At 41.5% G+C, this 14,299-nt stretch overlaps 1 protein-coding gene across 1 annotated transcript; it reads right to left on the bottom strand.

The window, feature by feature from the left end:
* Positions 1-9,139: 9,139 nt before the first annotated feature.
* Positions 9,140-13,710, bottom strand: LOC145413279 (uncharacterized). The gene is made up of 3 exons (XM_080283008.1): positions 13,702-13,710; positions 9,813-9,898; positions 9,140-9,428 (listed from the first exon to the last, which is right to left on the bottom strand). Exons 1-3 carry the CDS (start codon positions 13,708-13,710, stop codon positions 9,140-9,142), a joined length of 384 nt encoding a protein of 127 aa, XP_080139134.1.
* Between the last annotated feature and the right edge of the window lie 589 nt (positions 13,711-14,299).

Below are 14,299 nucleotides of genomic sequence, written 5' to 3'. Positions count from 1 at the left end.
AACTTCTGTAGTTGTAGCTTGTCAGACTTATCCTGCAGAAAGATAGTGACTCAGTGAACGAGTAAGTGACAGTCAAGGACACACACTGGATTTGGCCACCCCTGTAGGTAAGAATAGAAGAAATCATCGTAGAGGAAAGGTTCTGTACTGTGCGTATGTACTGCAGTGACCAGCTTGCACACGCCTGACATGGATGGGCATTTCTGCTATACACAGTATGTTGAAACCGATGCTTTATGGGTCCTGAAGGTCAATGATGCATGAAGCCGAGGAACACCACTTTTTGTCACTGGGGGAGTGACCCGCACTCACCCAGTGCATCACGCGTGGGTATACAGTAGGTGAGCAAAGCTTGTCAAGCGTAGGACGAGAAGTGCGTATGGAAATTAGTTTTGTAAGAATGGCTATGTTTGTGAACAAGAGTCTGTTATGTCATCGAAGGAACCTCTGCATCGTGCGAGCATATGAGAACACTTGAAAGGAAACACTACTGCACCCTATTAAATGACTGCCCTTGGTGGGACTTAGCCCAGATGAGGACTGGTAGACGTTCACGTTGCCGACCTGACCACGAGAAAGGTTAAAAGGCTAAGGTATTATAACGGGGGGAAAACTCGTGAAGGACAGTTTCCAAAAACAAGGGCTATAAACAGAATACATAATTGTCTTAAGTCAGTGAATCTAGTAAATAGTGCTAGTTTTTAACAGTGAGAAGATAACGAATGCCAGCTAAGTATTCCCATCGCTGTAAAAAAGCAACTAAGTGGAGTAGGAGTGATCGGGGAACTCCCCTCATTGTGGATATGATGGGAGGCAGGCAAAATATAAGGCAGAGATTAATTTATATCTTGAATCCAGCTGACGTTCTGAGTTTATTACCTCCGCCAGTGAATTTGGACGGGGCTTATGTATTCACCAATGTCTCTCTGTGTACAAGATATCTCGAAAAAAAAAAAAATCGGCTTTTAATGAAGTCTGGCGGATAGGTGGGCAGTGGATCAAGAAAGAACTTATTAATTTTTGAGATGGATCCGGATCCAGATACAGGAAGAAAGAATATATATTATTGGTGCTGGCGGAGGAAGGCGATCTTTGAGACTGTAGCAGGACAGAATTAAAACCGTAAAATTAAATAACCACGGTATGTGAGACCATAAAAGTATCCATCTGGCAGGAACGAGAAATTACACCATTAATTATTAATTGTAATGGCGTTGACGAAGATATGTGCTCTCCGAGTGTTTTCTAGTTTTTAATGCTGGCTGATGATTTTATTGAACTTATGAAAGGCCTCTTGTATTGGATGAGAGTTTAAGGCTTTTTTTAAATCCTCCATTTTGAAACGCGTGTTGTAAGCTACAGGAGATTACAAGAATGAAAATTAAAAGATGTCCCCAAGCTTATTGTGTGAGTGCTGTCAGGCTGCTGTGACTCACTGGCTACATTCCATCGTGTGGCGTCAGCAGGAAGGGAAACACAAGAGTGAACGGCTTACTTGTGACAGTCTCATGTCTAAGGCCCGTATTCTCGTCAGATAAGGAAGCTTCCTAACACCTTTTCCTTAGCGATTTGTTTTTGATGTTGCTGGTTAGTATCCATTTGTACGTTACTTATGCAGAGTATAGCTATATGAGAAGGATTTATTTACCACAGAATAAGACAGTGAGGCGTAAAAAGTAAATCGCTTGAGAAAAAAATGTCAGGGAGCTTCCATAACCTACGATACAGGCCTAAACCTTATAAGACCCCCTTTCAGATGAATAAAATCGTCCAGCTTTAGGGAGTATAGAATACCGGAACCAACTAGAGCTGTTCCCACAGTGAGGGGGCTAGGTTTTACATTTTCTGAGTTAGGGAAATCAGGCTTATAGAATTTAGGAAAAATCGGTTGAGCAGTATTGACCAGCATTTGTTTATTGCTTATTGTATTGTTAGATAATGTGATAAGTATGAGGAAAAGAGATTACGTAAAAAAGATACATAAGGTAAAACACTAGAATATATCTGTAATGGAGTATAGATGTTACAGGAGATAGCAGTGATAAAGTGCAGTATAGGTGAAAGCACGGAAAACACTGATAAATTAAAATGTATACAAAGGAAACAGTGAGAGAATATAGGTGATTTAGCCGAATAACTGCAGCGCTAATAAAAACAGACAATAGTAATAGTATACAACCGTAAAGCAGACAACAGTGACAGTCTCATATAAACAGTTGCCCTGATAAAAACGGACAACAGTGATAGAGTATAGCAACAAAACAGACAACAGTAATAGATCCATCCCTAATAGGACCAGATTTTCCTGCACTTTTCCTCCCCCAAACTCACACTTCTGACCAATGCACCAGACCACCTTGAGTTGCTGAGTAACAGTGGAGATAGGGCGGTGGTAAGAAGGGATAAAAACTAGGCTGGTGGGATGGATGGAAGGATTAGAGGGAGGAATGGAAGTGGAGGTTAAGTGAGAGAGAGAGAGAGAGAGAGAGAGAGGATGTAACTTAGTATGAAAGAGGCTATAAGAGTGAAAGTCAGACTGAGAAAGGCAATGAATGAGGTGGGTAGGTAGGGTGGTTGGAAAGATGGTGGGTGGGGGTGGTATGGGGGTGGGGGGTCTAGGATGTGGGTACAGGGTTAGTGAGAGTGTGCGTGTGTGTGTAGGAGGGATGGAGTGAGGGTATGAAAGTAAGAGTGAGGTGATACTCGTACAAGAGAGTGAGGGAGGATGTGTATGAGACTGAATGGGAATGAAAGAGAAGGAGATTGACGGTGAGAGTGTAAGAGTGAGAGAGGGGAGGTATACGAGAGTGAGTGAGGGTGTAAGAGTGACAGATGGTGCAAAGGATTGAGAGAAAGGGTTTAATTGACTGAGTGATAAGGTGTGTATGTGAGTGAATGAGTGAGGAACTGACTGAGTGAGTGAGTAAATGAGTGAGGAAGTGAATGAGTGATATAGATAGATAGGATGCTTGGACGGATGGTGGTAGGTGGGGATGGGAGTCTGGGATGAGGGAAGAGTGAGTGAGTAAAGGAGGGTGTGAGTCTTCAAAGAAATGAAGATAATAGGAACATCCGACATGTGTGTGTGTGTGTGTGTGTGTGTGTGTGTGTGTGTGTGTGTGTGTGTGTGTGTGTGTGTATTTTAGTCAGAAAAACCTGAAGTGTGACGATGCTGATGAGAAGAAACAAAAACAGACTGGAGTTTTTATCGATTTTTTATTATTACTGATTTACACATCCTCACTCCATCCTTATGTGGGAAGCAAGATCATGGCAATCGTGATTATAATGTATACAAAGGAAGAGGTGAGCATTAACGTTGATGAACAGAGTACTTAACGCAGTGATAAAATATATTATCCACAATGAGGGTAATAATAAATAACGTGTACATACGATTATATACAGAAAATGAGAAATTAGACTGGGAATATTAGAACGACATTTATCGGTTTCTTTATACATTGGGGCATCTTAGAAATATTTCCAAGTAACAGTCATTAAAAAAGAAAAAAAAAGTGATGAAGCATAAAAACATCTTAGTGGTAGGCTACACTCCTTCAGTAGGGTAACGTGTTTATTGTTTTATCCTTTATGTCTCCAGGCTAGTGTATTCAGTTTGGGAATGACTGTTTGAACGAGAGATATATGGTATAGCCTTATTCAACTCCATCGCAACTAATGCTCAATAAAATCATAGCATATAAGTGTCCAGTAATAGTCTGATTCAGATGAAAAAGACTCCCTCAAACTGAACAGATAAACAAACCTGTTGCTTTAATTAACTTATTTACTGGATAGTATACTCATCAAAAATTCTCAGTATCACCTGGTGACATATGGTGTGATGTATGGTACGTAAGACTACTAGGCTTCAGAGAACGGGCTGTTAAGTCTATGCCCACAGCCCGACGCATTAGTAAGTAACAGAAAATAGAAAATAGGCAATAAAACATAAACACGACGTAAAAAAAAAAAGGTCGTGTGATTATGTCGACATGCGATCTTGTCAGTATGTCAAATTGGGTAATTTCCACCAAAATCTCTCAACCGTCGCTAAATAAATCACAAAAATGTGATACATCAGATTTGCACATTCGATTATGCAATATGTACATAATTGTATCCCCATCCCTTTTACACCTTTAATTATCTCAGACCAACACTAAGCAACAAAATATATAAAGCAAGTTATGAAAAGCATTCTGTGTATACATCGTTATATTCCGTTTTTTTTTTTTTTACATCAGATTATCTCAGAACAACACGGAATAACGGAAAATATAGAAATGAGGTGATGGGACGTAATTTAAACACTGAGTACATGCTGCAGATAACAGAAAATAATGAAAAGCTGATAAGCATCTAAAAACTACCTTTATTCATCTGAATAACAGATAATAGAAAGACGATAAATTATAAAAACTAACTTGACGAATCTATATAACAAAAAAGGTGATAAAAACTGTAAAACTAACTTAACGTACTGTTTGTGAAGGGACGCTATACAGTAAAGGGGAAAACCCGGGCAAAGTTACGAGCCGCTAGCCTGACAACAATCGCCATGTAACCCCCAACTCCCATTCCCCCTCCTCATTTCTCCCGTTCCCCCTCTCTCCTCTCCCTTCCTCCTCCCTCACCTCGGCCAGCTCCTCCCATCCCCGCTATCACTTCCCTCCCCTTCCCTTCCTCCTCACCCCCTTCCCCCTCCTTCCTTTATCCATTCCCCTCCCTTCCCCCCCGCCTCCTCGCCCCCCACCATACACCACCACCCACTCGCTCACCCTGAATTCTATCCTAGCCACTCCCATCCCTTTCCTGCCCTCCCGCTGAAGGTGCATTTTCTTCTTCTTCTTCTTCTCTCTCTCTCTCTCTCTCTCTCTCTCTCTCTCTCTCTCTCTCTCTCTCTCTCTCTCTCTCTCCTGTTACTTTTTTCTCATTCTTCCCTTCCCTTCCCTCTGTCTCAAGTTACGGCCCTGATTGGTCTGTGTGCGTGGGGGGGGGGGAGGTGTGTCGTTGATTAACTTCCAGTTTTGTGGAGCATCATTAATTATCGTCTTCTTTGTTTATTTGATTTTTGTTGTGGCTATTAGTGTTATTAATATTGTTACTATACTTACCACTGTTATTGCTGCTGCTGCTACTACTACCACTACTACTACTACTACTACTACTACTACTACTACTTCTTCTTCTTGTTTTCAACTACTGCTACTACTTCTTTACCTTTCTTCGTCTTTTTTCCCCTCTGTTCTACTTTCTTCTTTTTCTTCTTCTTCGTCGTCGTCGTCGTTGTCATCGTCTTCGTCAGTTTAGCGAGCATGGCAAAGTGGGAACATATAATGTTTTTGGCTTCCTTTTTCTTCAGCCTTCTTTGTAAGGAATTACAGTATCAAAGGCGTTTGTTGTTTCATGTTTTAAAAAAAATCGATCCGTTCATCTAGAAACTGAGATCGATGACAAAGAGAGCAGAAAGATGACGTCATCAGTACGATAAGGTCTTACTACTTTTAGTATTGCTAATGTTGAACGATTTTATTCAGCTTATAGAAGTTATCTGGTAATGAAAGGATTTACTGATTTTGATACCGTTCCTTATTCCGAAGGATAGCTTTCGAGGATGTCTTTTTTCCTTCTGACGATTTTACCTCTCTTCCACGGGTTTACTCGTAATACAGCCTTAACAGACCTTCACTGCTAGAGGCCTTTCCATCATCCAATCGTTTTCTGCCCCATCAGGAGCGTAGGAGCTCTGGACTGGGCTATTCATTCCCGACATTTAAAGTGAGGTTGACCAGCCTCACTCGCCCCTCAGTGGCATTACGTGAGCGATGAGCCCCAGTTATTCCTCAGATGTAAAACCTTGCGAGCCCCATCCGGCTGGAGCGCCCTAACCCTCTAGAACATCAGGCGTCATTTTATTATATGATTTCCACCCTGGGTAGTGATTGGTTTCCTGTGGTACAGTAAACCATTTGACTTGTTGTCCAGTGTAGAGTCATCTGAAAGCAGTGAGTGGATGGTGGGTATCCCATCCAAGTTGGATAATATCGTTTAGTCTCAGCACGAGTTAACTGTAATGGAAGTCAGGAATTCTGGCAGTAACAAGATAAAAATAATGTCATCCTGTCAACGTCGTGTTTGTGCATTCATCATTGTTATTTATGTCTTTATCCCACCAACACACATCATTACTTTTTGTGTCTGTGTACCGGTGGAAATTCGACTGACCAGTGTACTCGTAAACATGGTGTACTGTTACTTAATCTTTGCTCAAATGCTGTCCTTCATTCCATCCACAGTTACATTTGCAGTGTTGGTTTTTACCTGCATCGTGACACGCAAAGTACATGGCAGTGGTAAGAGCTCAATTTGTTGTTTTTGTTGTGGTGGTGGCTGTAGGTGTTCTACCTATTCTGCTTCGAGAAAACTTTAAAACTAACTCCTTTCCACCCCCATACTGGAGAACCCCGTGCTGGCTTTGATTTTGTTGTTGTTGTTGTTGTTGTTGTTGTTATTCTACTACAGGCTCTGCTCAGAGAAAATATTACAATTAAACCCTTGCTACTTTCCTAATGTACAACCTACAACGCCCGTCTTCACATGTTTAATTATCCCCTCCCATACTGCGTTCGCTCTTCCATGACAAATATCCCAAACCCCTTTCAGCTCAGTTGATGGTCAGGCGTAGGCAGACTGGACGGTTGATGTGACTGTTATCTAAGGAGACTCATTTCTACTTCAAAACTAAGGGTCATTGCATTTCACGCAAGCACGACTTAGTACTGTATTTACGTTGTGAGTATGGTCCAATTCCGTCAGGTCCAATATCCATCACCATCTGAGCCCGTCCTGTCTACTCCTTTACCCCAACCTCACTTTTTTTTTTTTTTTTTACACTCCCATCCCCCCACACACATCAAACTTCCAAGAGGAATCTGGGACTTGACCTTCCCCACGACGACTACGCCCTTCATACTCGTCCCGAGTCCGTTTTCTCAAGGAGCATTAATTTTGCTGTTTCATAATGTACCACTCGCCACCACCGCCACTATGTTATCATTATCACAACCACCACCACCATCACCACTATCACCATCATCATCATCATTTTCCTATCCTAGATCTTCCAGCGGTTCTTGTGGTCAGTGCGAAGGCTAGACTCTTGCATTGACCTCCAAACAAACATCACATCATCCTGCCCTCTTCCCGTGTATTGTACGACCGGTCCTTGTTTTTTATCAGCGTGGTTTTTATGGTGTAGGCCCCCACAGTGGCTTACATAATTGTGTTGTGTGGTGTGGTGGGTGTTTTCGTGACAGCAATAGTCATATCAGTGAATGCTACCCACTCATTTTTTACGTGTCTTAAAACGCCATGCGAAGAAGCGGAAGATGAGAACTGTAATTCCTATTTATGCAGAAGTAAACTGCCTATGATATGGTAGAAGGATAACAGTGATTTCCTAGACTGATCACCAAAGGCAATATTCTGCCTTGTCTATAACCACACACCGTGATCCCATAAGGGGTGGCCATTTGTCTTTGAGTCAGTCGTTTTAAAGGGACGGGCACTAACTCTCCACCAACCCACTTGTTGACACATAGGGATCACGTATGTTGGTTATATGGTTACCACCAAGCGTTGTAAATGTTTCCTGGCTAACAGGAAACCATTAGGCTTGTCACTCAATGTAAAGCCACCTGAAAAGGAAAAAAAAAAGTAATAAAAAGTGACAGGAAAGATGAGAGAAATAGGAAAAGAGGAGGGCAGACACAGGAAAAGAATGATAGAAGTGAAGGAAGAAGTAGGCAGCACTACATCAAGTGGGTGGACGATAGTCGCCCCCACCTACCACCCAAAGGCAGTATTACAGAACCTTATTAACTAGACCTGTGACTGAATGCGAGTGAATGAGTTGCCTTCCCTTAATTTCGTTCTTCATCTCGCTAGAACGGGGATTTCATATATTTATTCATTATTTTTTTTTAATCAAGAAAAACTGGTTAATTAGTCTTCCCAGTACAGTGACGTCTTGTTTTAGTCTTTTCTTGTCTACTCCAGATTGTTTAATGGAATTTTTAAAATCTGCATTTCTTCTGTTCACCTGTTAAAAAAAAAAAAAAGAGCAGTAAGTAACTAGGAGAGACATTATACTGTGTGTGTGTGTGTGTGTGTGTGTGTGTGTGTGTGTGTGTGTGTGTGTGTGTGCGTGTGTGTCGCAGAATTGGTGGACCAGTCAATATCTGTATTTTAATTTAATCATTCAGGCTTCACTGACTCATTCACAACTGAATAAAATCGTCTGTTGTCAGTTGGAATATAGTATCAGAGTCGTCCCGATCATGAGATGGTTAACTTAATGCTCCCAATAATAGGGGTAGAAGGAAAAAAACAACTATTATTTGACAGAGACATTTTAATGACCAAAAATATCATTCTCTCTCTCTCTCTCTCTCTCTCTCTCAGGTCAAAAATACAGAACCATTCAAAAAGTCCTGCCTAGTGACCGAGTAGACAGCAGCCTGTTACCTGTCAAAAACATGGCGGCATAATGTTTCCTTTAATTATATTTTCGAATATTTACATCCTTTTCTTGTTATTTTAATCCAAGTTATCGTTGTTAAAAGTACAGGTCACACTTAACCCCTTCATTACGATGGCGTCTGTTTGATCAATTTTTGCACTCCCCAAACGATTTTTTTTTCCAGCTTAGGGGAGACTGAAAGTTTTAAAAGTATTGTATATCATGACGTCCGCTTTCTTTTTCTTTTCTTTTTTTTTAATCCCCAGACAGCTTTTGCTTTAGCTCAATATATCACGACGTCTATATTTATTTATATATTTATCTTATTACCGCTGTATGATTTTCATTTAGCTCTCGGGGTGACTTTAGATAGCGGACTTGGAGTTGACAATTTCACTCTGATGACGTTTATTATTGTTGCAACCACCTAATGATTTTATTCAGCTTCGGAAAGGCTCTTCGAATTGGAGGAGTAAGGGATGCTGTACACTTCATTAACCCCTTCACTAGAAAACGTCACTCCAAAGCTAAATATAAATCACTTTGTAGGCAGTAAAAATAAATCGGTAAACACCACACCATAATGAAGGGGCTAGAAAGAAGACGGACTATTTACAGGTCAATAACTTCATACTTTATAGGCAGGACCATGGATGTGCGAGCCTCGGGTGAGAGCGGCGACCCCTTCTCCCAAAAGCTTGACTGCAGTTCCCTAGGCTTAATGTCATCAGTCTTCTCGTGTGCCGTGGGAAGGACCAGGGACGTGCGGGCTTCCGGGGACAGCGGTGAGCCCTTTTCCCAGAAGCTTGATCTCAGGTCGGCGTCGCCGTCGAAAACGAGCTCCGATCTTTGCAGGGCAAGGGTGTTGTCGCCTTCGTCGTCGTCCTCCTCCTCATTGCCTCTGTAAGGTGTGGGGGTAAAGGGGGATTTGCTATTGTTATTTAGGTAGCTTTATGCCTCTGTAAGGTGTGGGGGTAAAGGGGGATTTGCTATTGTTATTTAGGTAGCTTTATCTGTTCAATGACACGGAAGAAGCACAAAGATAGATAGACAGATAAATAGGTAGGTAGACAGACTGATTGACAGACAAATCACTAACAGATCAGATCATTGATAACCTTTTGCGAAGCACACTTTTCCCATTGGATATTTCACGAGCTGATCATCTGGCCAGTCAGTAGTTGATTTTACACACAGTACAAAACGGAACTGGAATTATATGCTAGACAGACATGCAGACAGACAGATACATCAATCGATAGAAGGAGAGAGAAACTAAACTCACCTGAAGTCCGCCTCATCGTCATCACCGTCCTCTCTGTAGATGATTGTACGGCAGCTCACCACGCCGAGTAGTGCCAGCAGCAACACCTGTAGTGACATCAGAATATGAGTAACCTTTTCTCTCTATAAACTTGGTGACTCCAGACGATTTGTATTTAGCTCTCCTGTATGGAAGGGACCAAACCATCTCAAACATTTATTGATTTATTCTTGCTACGTCCAGGGAATTAAACTCGTACTGAAGGGTGAAACAATCTTCATGAACACTGAGATTCATGGCATTAATTATCATTCGTTTTTCCCACCTTTAACTTAGATTATTTTATTCTGTTTATGATAGATGTCATCATAGTGAAGGGATTAACATCTACATTAAGAGACAATTTTAACGAAGTTAGGTAAGCATAATACTGATAGGGGTGTTATGACGAAAATCAAGTGGGAGTCGCGTTGAGTATAGTTATTGGTACCAGCAGGGCCGGATTTAGAAGTAAGTTAAACAGACTACAGCTTAAGGCCTCGCAGTTTTAAGGGGCCTCTGGAAATCATACTTATTTGTGTGTATGTTTTTTTATGGTTCAGTTATATGATTTAAGTCAGTGGTTTCCAACCTTTTCTAATTCTCGCCCTCCCTCACTGAATGACACGTTCCCTGCGCCCCCCTTCCTCAACTACTGTATTTACTGGCATAGTTGGCACATGTCAATAAATGTCATAGATACTTAATCTTTGAAATTGTTTATATATTCAGATAACTAGATTTCTTATTCATATCTGAAATATTTTTTCCACATTTAGAAGTTACTGAATTCCATCATAATTCATAGTTTTCAAATGTAATAACCCTCTTTATCAAGTCTTCCCCCCCCCCCCCAGGCAGCCCTTCGTGCCTCCCTAGGGTGGGTGCGCCCCACAGGATGGAAACCACTGATTTAAGTAATGATTTAGCCTAATTAACCCACTCTGCATGGATTTGTTATGCATCTTGGGTGCATTCTTGTGAAGCTGAGTTGTTACATCACCTTATTCTCTATTAACAATTGCTAAATAGGGTCTCTACGGCATCCCATTGCAAAAGGGCCTCACCATGTCTAGATACCACCCTTCATTTTGGCCCCCAGCTTAACTTTTCTCTCTCAATTCCCCTTCATGCTTGCTCAGTTACCTCACTTATTTTTTCCCCTGAAACTCACAATTTAATCTTAGTCATTCTATGTCAGTCACTGTTCTCTCAGTATTAAATCATACATATACCTGTTCTGTATCTTGACGTTTACCCTGTACTTATTAGTTTTCTCTTGACCTGGTATTGACAGAAAACAGATTACAATTTAGGGGTAACAAAAGTTAAATGAGTCGGTCCGTGTTTTAGGTAAAGATTATGGTGGGGGCAGGCATCCTTAGTTCCTTACAGTCAGCGACGCTTTTATTTCACTTCTGAATCACTGTTATTGAATTTCAAAATCCGACTAGATAGAAGTATAAAACTAATGGGGTCAGCCTCGTGTATCGTAAAGTGGAATATTGCGAATTTTTCCATTTAGGGTAAAATCGTTGGCTCCAATTTCCTTTGGGGTCATTTGGCTATATATAGTATTATGGTTACTGCCCTTGCAAACCATTATCCTGCCATTTAGTATAGTTAATTGAAGGTAGCGCATCAACAAGTGAATCGTTGGTGGACGCCCTTGTTTGCATAATAATTTATATATTGAGAAAAAATATATATTTCAGGGAAATTTCAGTACCGAGAAGAGATACAGCATTTCAAGAGGCCAGAGCAGTTTTAAATTTCCTGCGACAATGTGATAACCTCGTAGACCTCGGGGACGCTGAGTCGCAACATCTCAGAGTGCTAGATTTCATTTCACCCAGGGGAGGAGGAGCTGTACAGAAGGGCAGACTCGCATTGTAAGGTAAGGGAGAAAGTAGGAGTGTAATAATAACCAGTATGTAGTACCGCGGACAGATGAAACACAGTATACCCAGATACAGAATTGTTTTTATTGTGAAAGTAACAGTTTCGGCCTGACAGCTTCCGCCATTGTCATGTTTTTGTCACCCTCCCAGCCATAAACACCATTAGTTTTGTTATTTATATTTCAAATGGATTTCACGTATCTCTCGAGTGAACAAAATCGTATAGTGTTAGTCTACATAGATTCATAGGTGTTCCAAGTGCTGAGAAAGGGTAACTGAAGACAGTTCATTAACATGACTGCATATATTTTTCCCAATTAAATGAAATCTGTGTTAGCTTGAATAAGATACCCAAATGCACCATGCCTAGCTACAGACGCCACGAAAATTGTTCCATCACGATTAACACACGCAGGCTCCTGTACCTAACTCAATAAAATAATCAGAAGTTAGATGAATAAAATACTGTTGTAGAGCTGTCCCAGTCGTTAGAATCAGATCTGAGTATCTAGGTTCTAGCACTTAGTGGCTGACTATTCTGCATCTGAGCTTTATGTTGTAGAATATACTGTAGGTAGGGATGCCTCACTGTCACCCCGTCATATTTCAGCCACTTTAGGTACAAATTATCATAAGGAAGTGCTTGTTGTACTGAAGTTCTTGCATCAAATGAAATATTGGTTTAAGCTTACTTTTACCTGGCGATTTTACTAAACATTGGAAAGGCTTCTCTTACTGAAGAAGTTAATGAATACTTATGTAATAGCTCTGAAACCACCATGCATTACAGTGTCTGCATATACAATTGATGAATTTGTATGATCAACGCAAACTATATTTGCTGGGAACTTACACTAGATACATAATATATTCTGAATACTGTGGGGAGTGTTGTGTTCGTCATTAAAAAGAAGGATTAGAAGAGTGCCTATCAACTACGCGAGTGTCATTAAGGCAGACATTCAGTTTTGCTAAGTTTCAGAGAGAGAGAGAGAGAGAGAGAGCGAGATGACTGACTGACCGATGAAAAGGTAGATAAGGAGAAATAAAGGGCTCGATCAGTGGACTGCTTGTTAATGGGGATAACGAACTGAGATAGGTAGGAAAGAGAAATATGCAGCAGGTAGGCATGTAGAGCGGGAGGCAGGCAGGTAGTTAAATTTGTTGTAGCATAACTGACATTACATTAGAGGGGCCACCCCCCCAGTTAGCGGTAGGTGGGACATTGTCAGGTGGGTCGGGTCTAAAATTTCAAATGGGCATAAAATCGTCAATTTTGACCCGCTTTACTCCAAATTTGATATGCGACACACTTGACTAGATATCCTGTTGTGTTTATACGTCAGCACTAAAATGACTGCCAGGGACGGATTTGCAGTGCCTTGTCACCGCTTCTTGTTATGGCGTCTTTCCATCGGTCTATTTACTATAGCATTTTCATACTAATTTGGCCCAGATTTTCGTCTCTTTGTAGCTTATTTCACGTAGCTCAGTTGCTGAAAAAGACAGTGCTTCGGGTCCTATCCATAGAAATTCATTGTCACAAGCATCATGGTCTAGTGTCAGTTTACTGTTACAACACAGCAGCGAAAATGGACAGAAAGGGATTTTAGACCAAGTTAAAGTAAAACGAACATAATCTCTGCAAGTTTCCCTTCAGTCGATGCTTTTATCTGTCTGCCTTCTCTATGTCTGGTGTTGTAGTGCAACCCCAGGCTCATCTCTTTGTGAACAGCGTGGACAGCAGGAAATCGGCGACTTCAACCAGTCGCTCTCGGGGTCTTGTGTTGCTGTTTTATTGAAGGATAGTGTGTGTTGTGATAACGTGGTGCATGTGAAGAGTACGTGTGATGTAGTGTGGGGGCTTCTTTGCAAAATGAGGTGACGTGGACTGCTTATGAGTGCATTTTGTGAAGTATTATAGCACGGGAGAGTGGCGGCCCTGTCTGTACGTCACTCTATCTACTCACAAACTTCATGGTGACAGAGCTGTAAGGAGGACGTAAGGGACCTCTGAATGCTGGGGGGAAACTGATGCCAAACTTTTAAGTCGTGCCCTAATATACCCCTCGAAGGGTAGGCCAAGTAAGGGAGGAGGGGGAGGTGCTTGGGCCTGCGGTGAAGGACGTACGTAATGACTAGGGAGGGATGTTAGGGGGTAAAGGGGGGTGGAAGGGGGAAAGGGGGATGAATGAGGAAGAAGATGAAAGGAAGGAAGAGGACAAATGAGAAAAAAAAGAGAGGAAGAGGATGGACGGGAATGAGGCAAAGAGGAAATGAGGACGGAGTAGGTGGTGGGAGGAGAAAAGGGGAAGCGGGGAATCAGGAGGAAGAAAAGGGAAGGGGAGGGGAGAAATGAAAAAATGAGAAAGGAAAGGAATGGAAGATGAGAGACGGGAGGGAGCAATAGGAAGTGAGGAAGAAGGAGAGAGGAAAGAAGAAATAAATAAGAAACGGGAGGTAAATGGGAGAAAACAAGGGTGAAGGAAGAAGAGATGGAGAGCAGGGATTTTTTTTTTTTTTTTTTATGCCTATCGATTACACACTAGTTATTAAGGAAGAGACTCT

Source organism: Coenobita brevimanus, chromosome 95 (genome assembly GCF_032717465.1).
Source record: "Coenobita brevimanus isolate Jiangsu-jjx chromosome 95, ASM3271746v2, whole genome shotgun sequence".
NCBI classification, from domain to species: domain Eukaryota; kingdom Metazoa; phylum Arthropoda; class Malacostraca; order Decapoda; family Coenobitidae; genus Coenobita; species Coenobita brevimanus.
The sequence above is the reverse complement of the archived record's forward strand: the minus strand, read 5'-3'. Positions and strand labels throughout refer to the sequence as shown.

Coding starts and splice junctions, on each gene's coding strand:
- LOC145413279 (XM_080283008.1), bottom strand. Junction 9,429..9,812: donor GACGATGAGGCGGACTTCAG/GTGAGTTTAGTT, acceptor CACACCTTACAG/AGGCAATGAGGAGGAGGACG.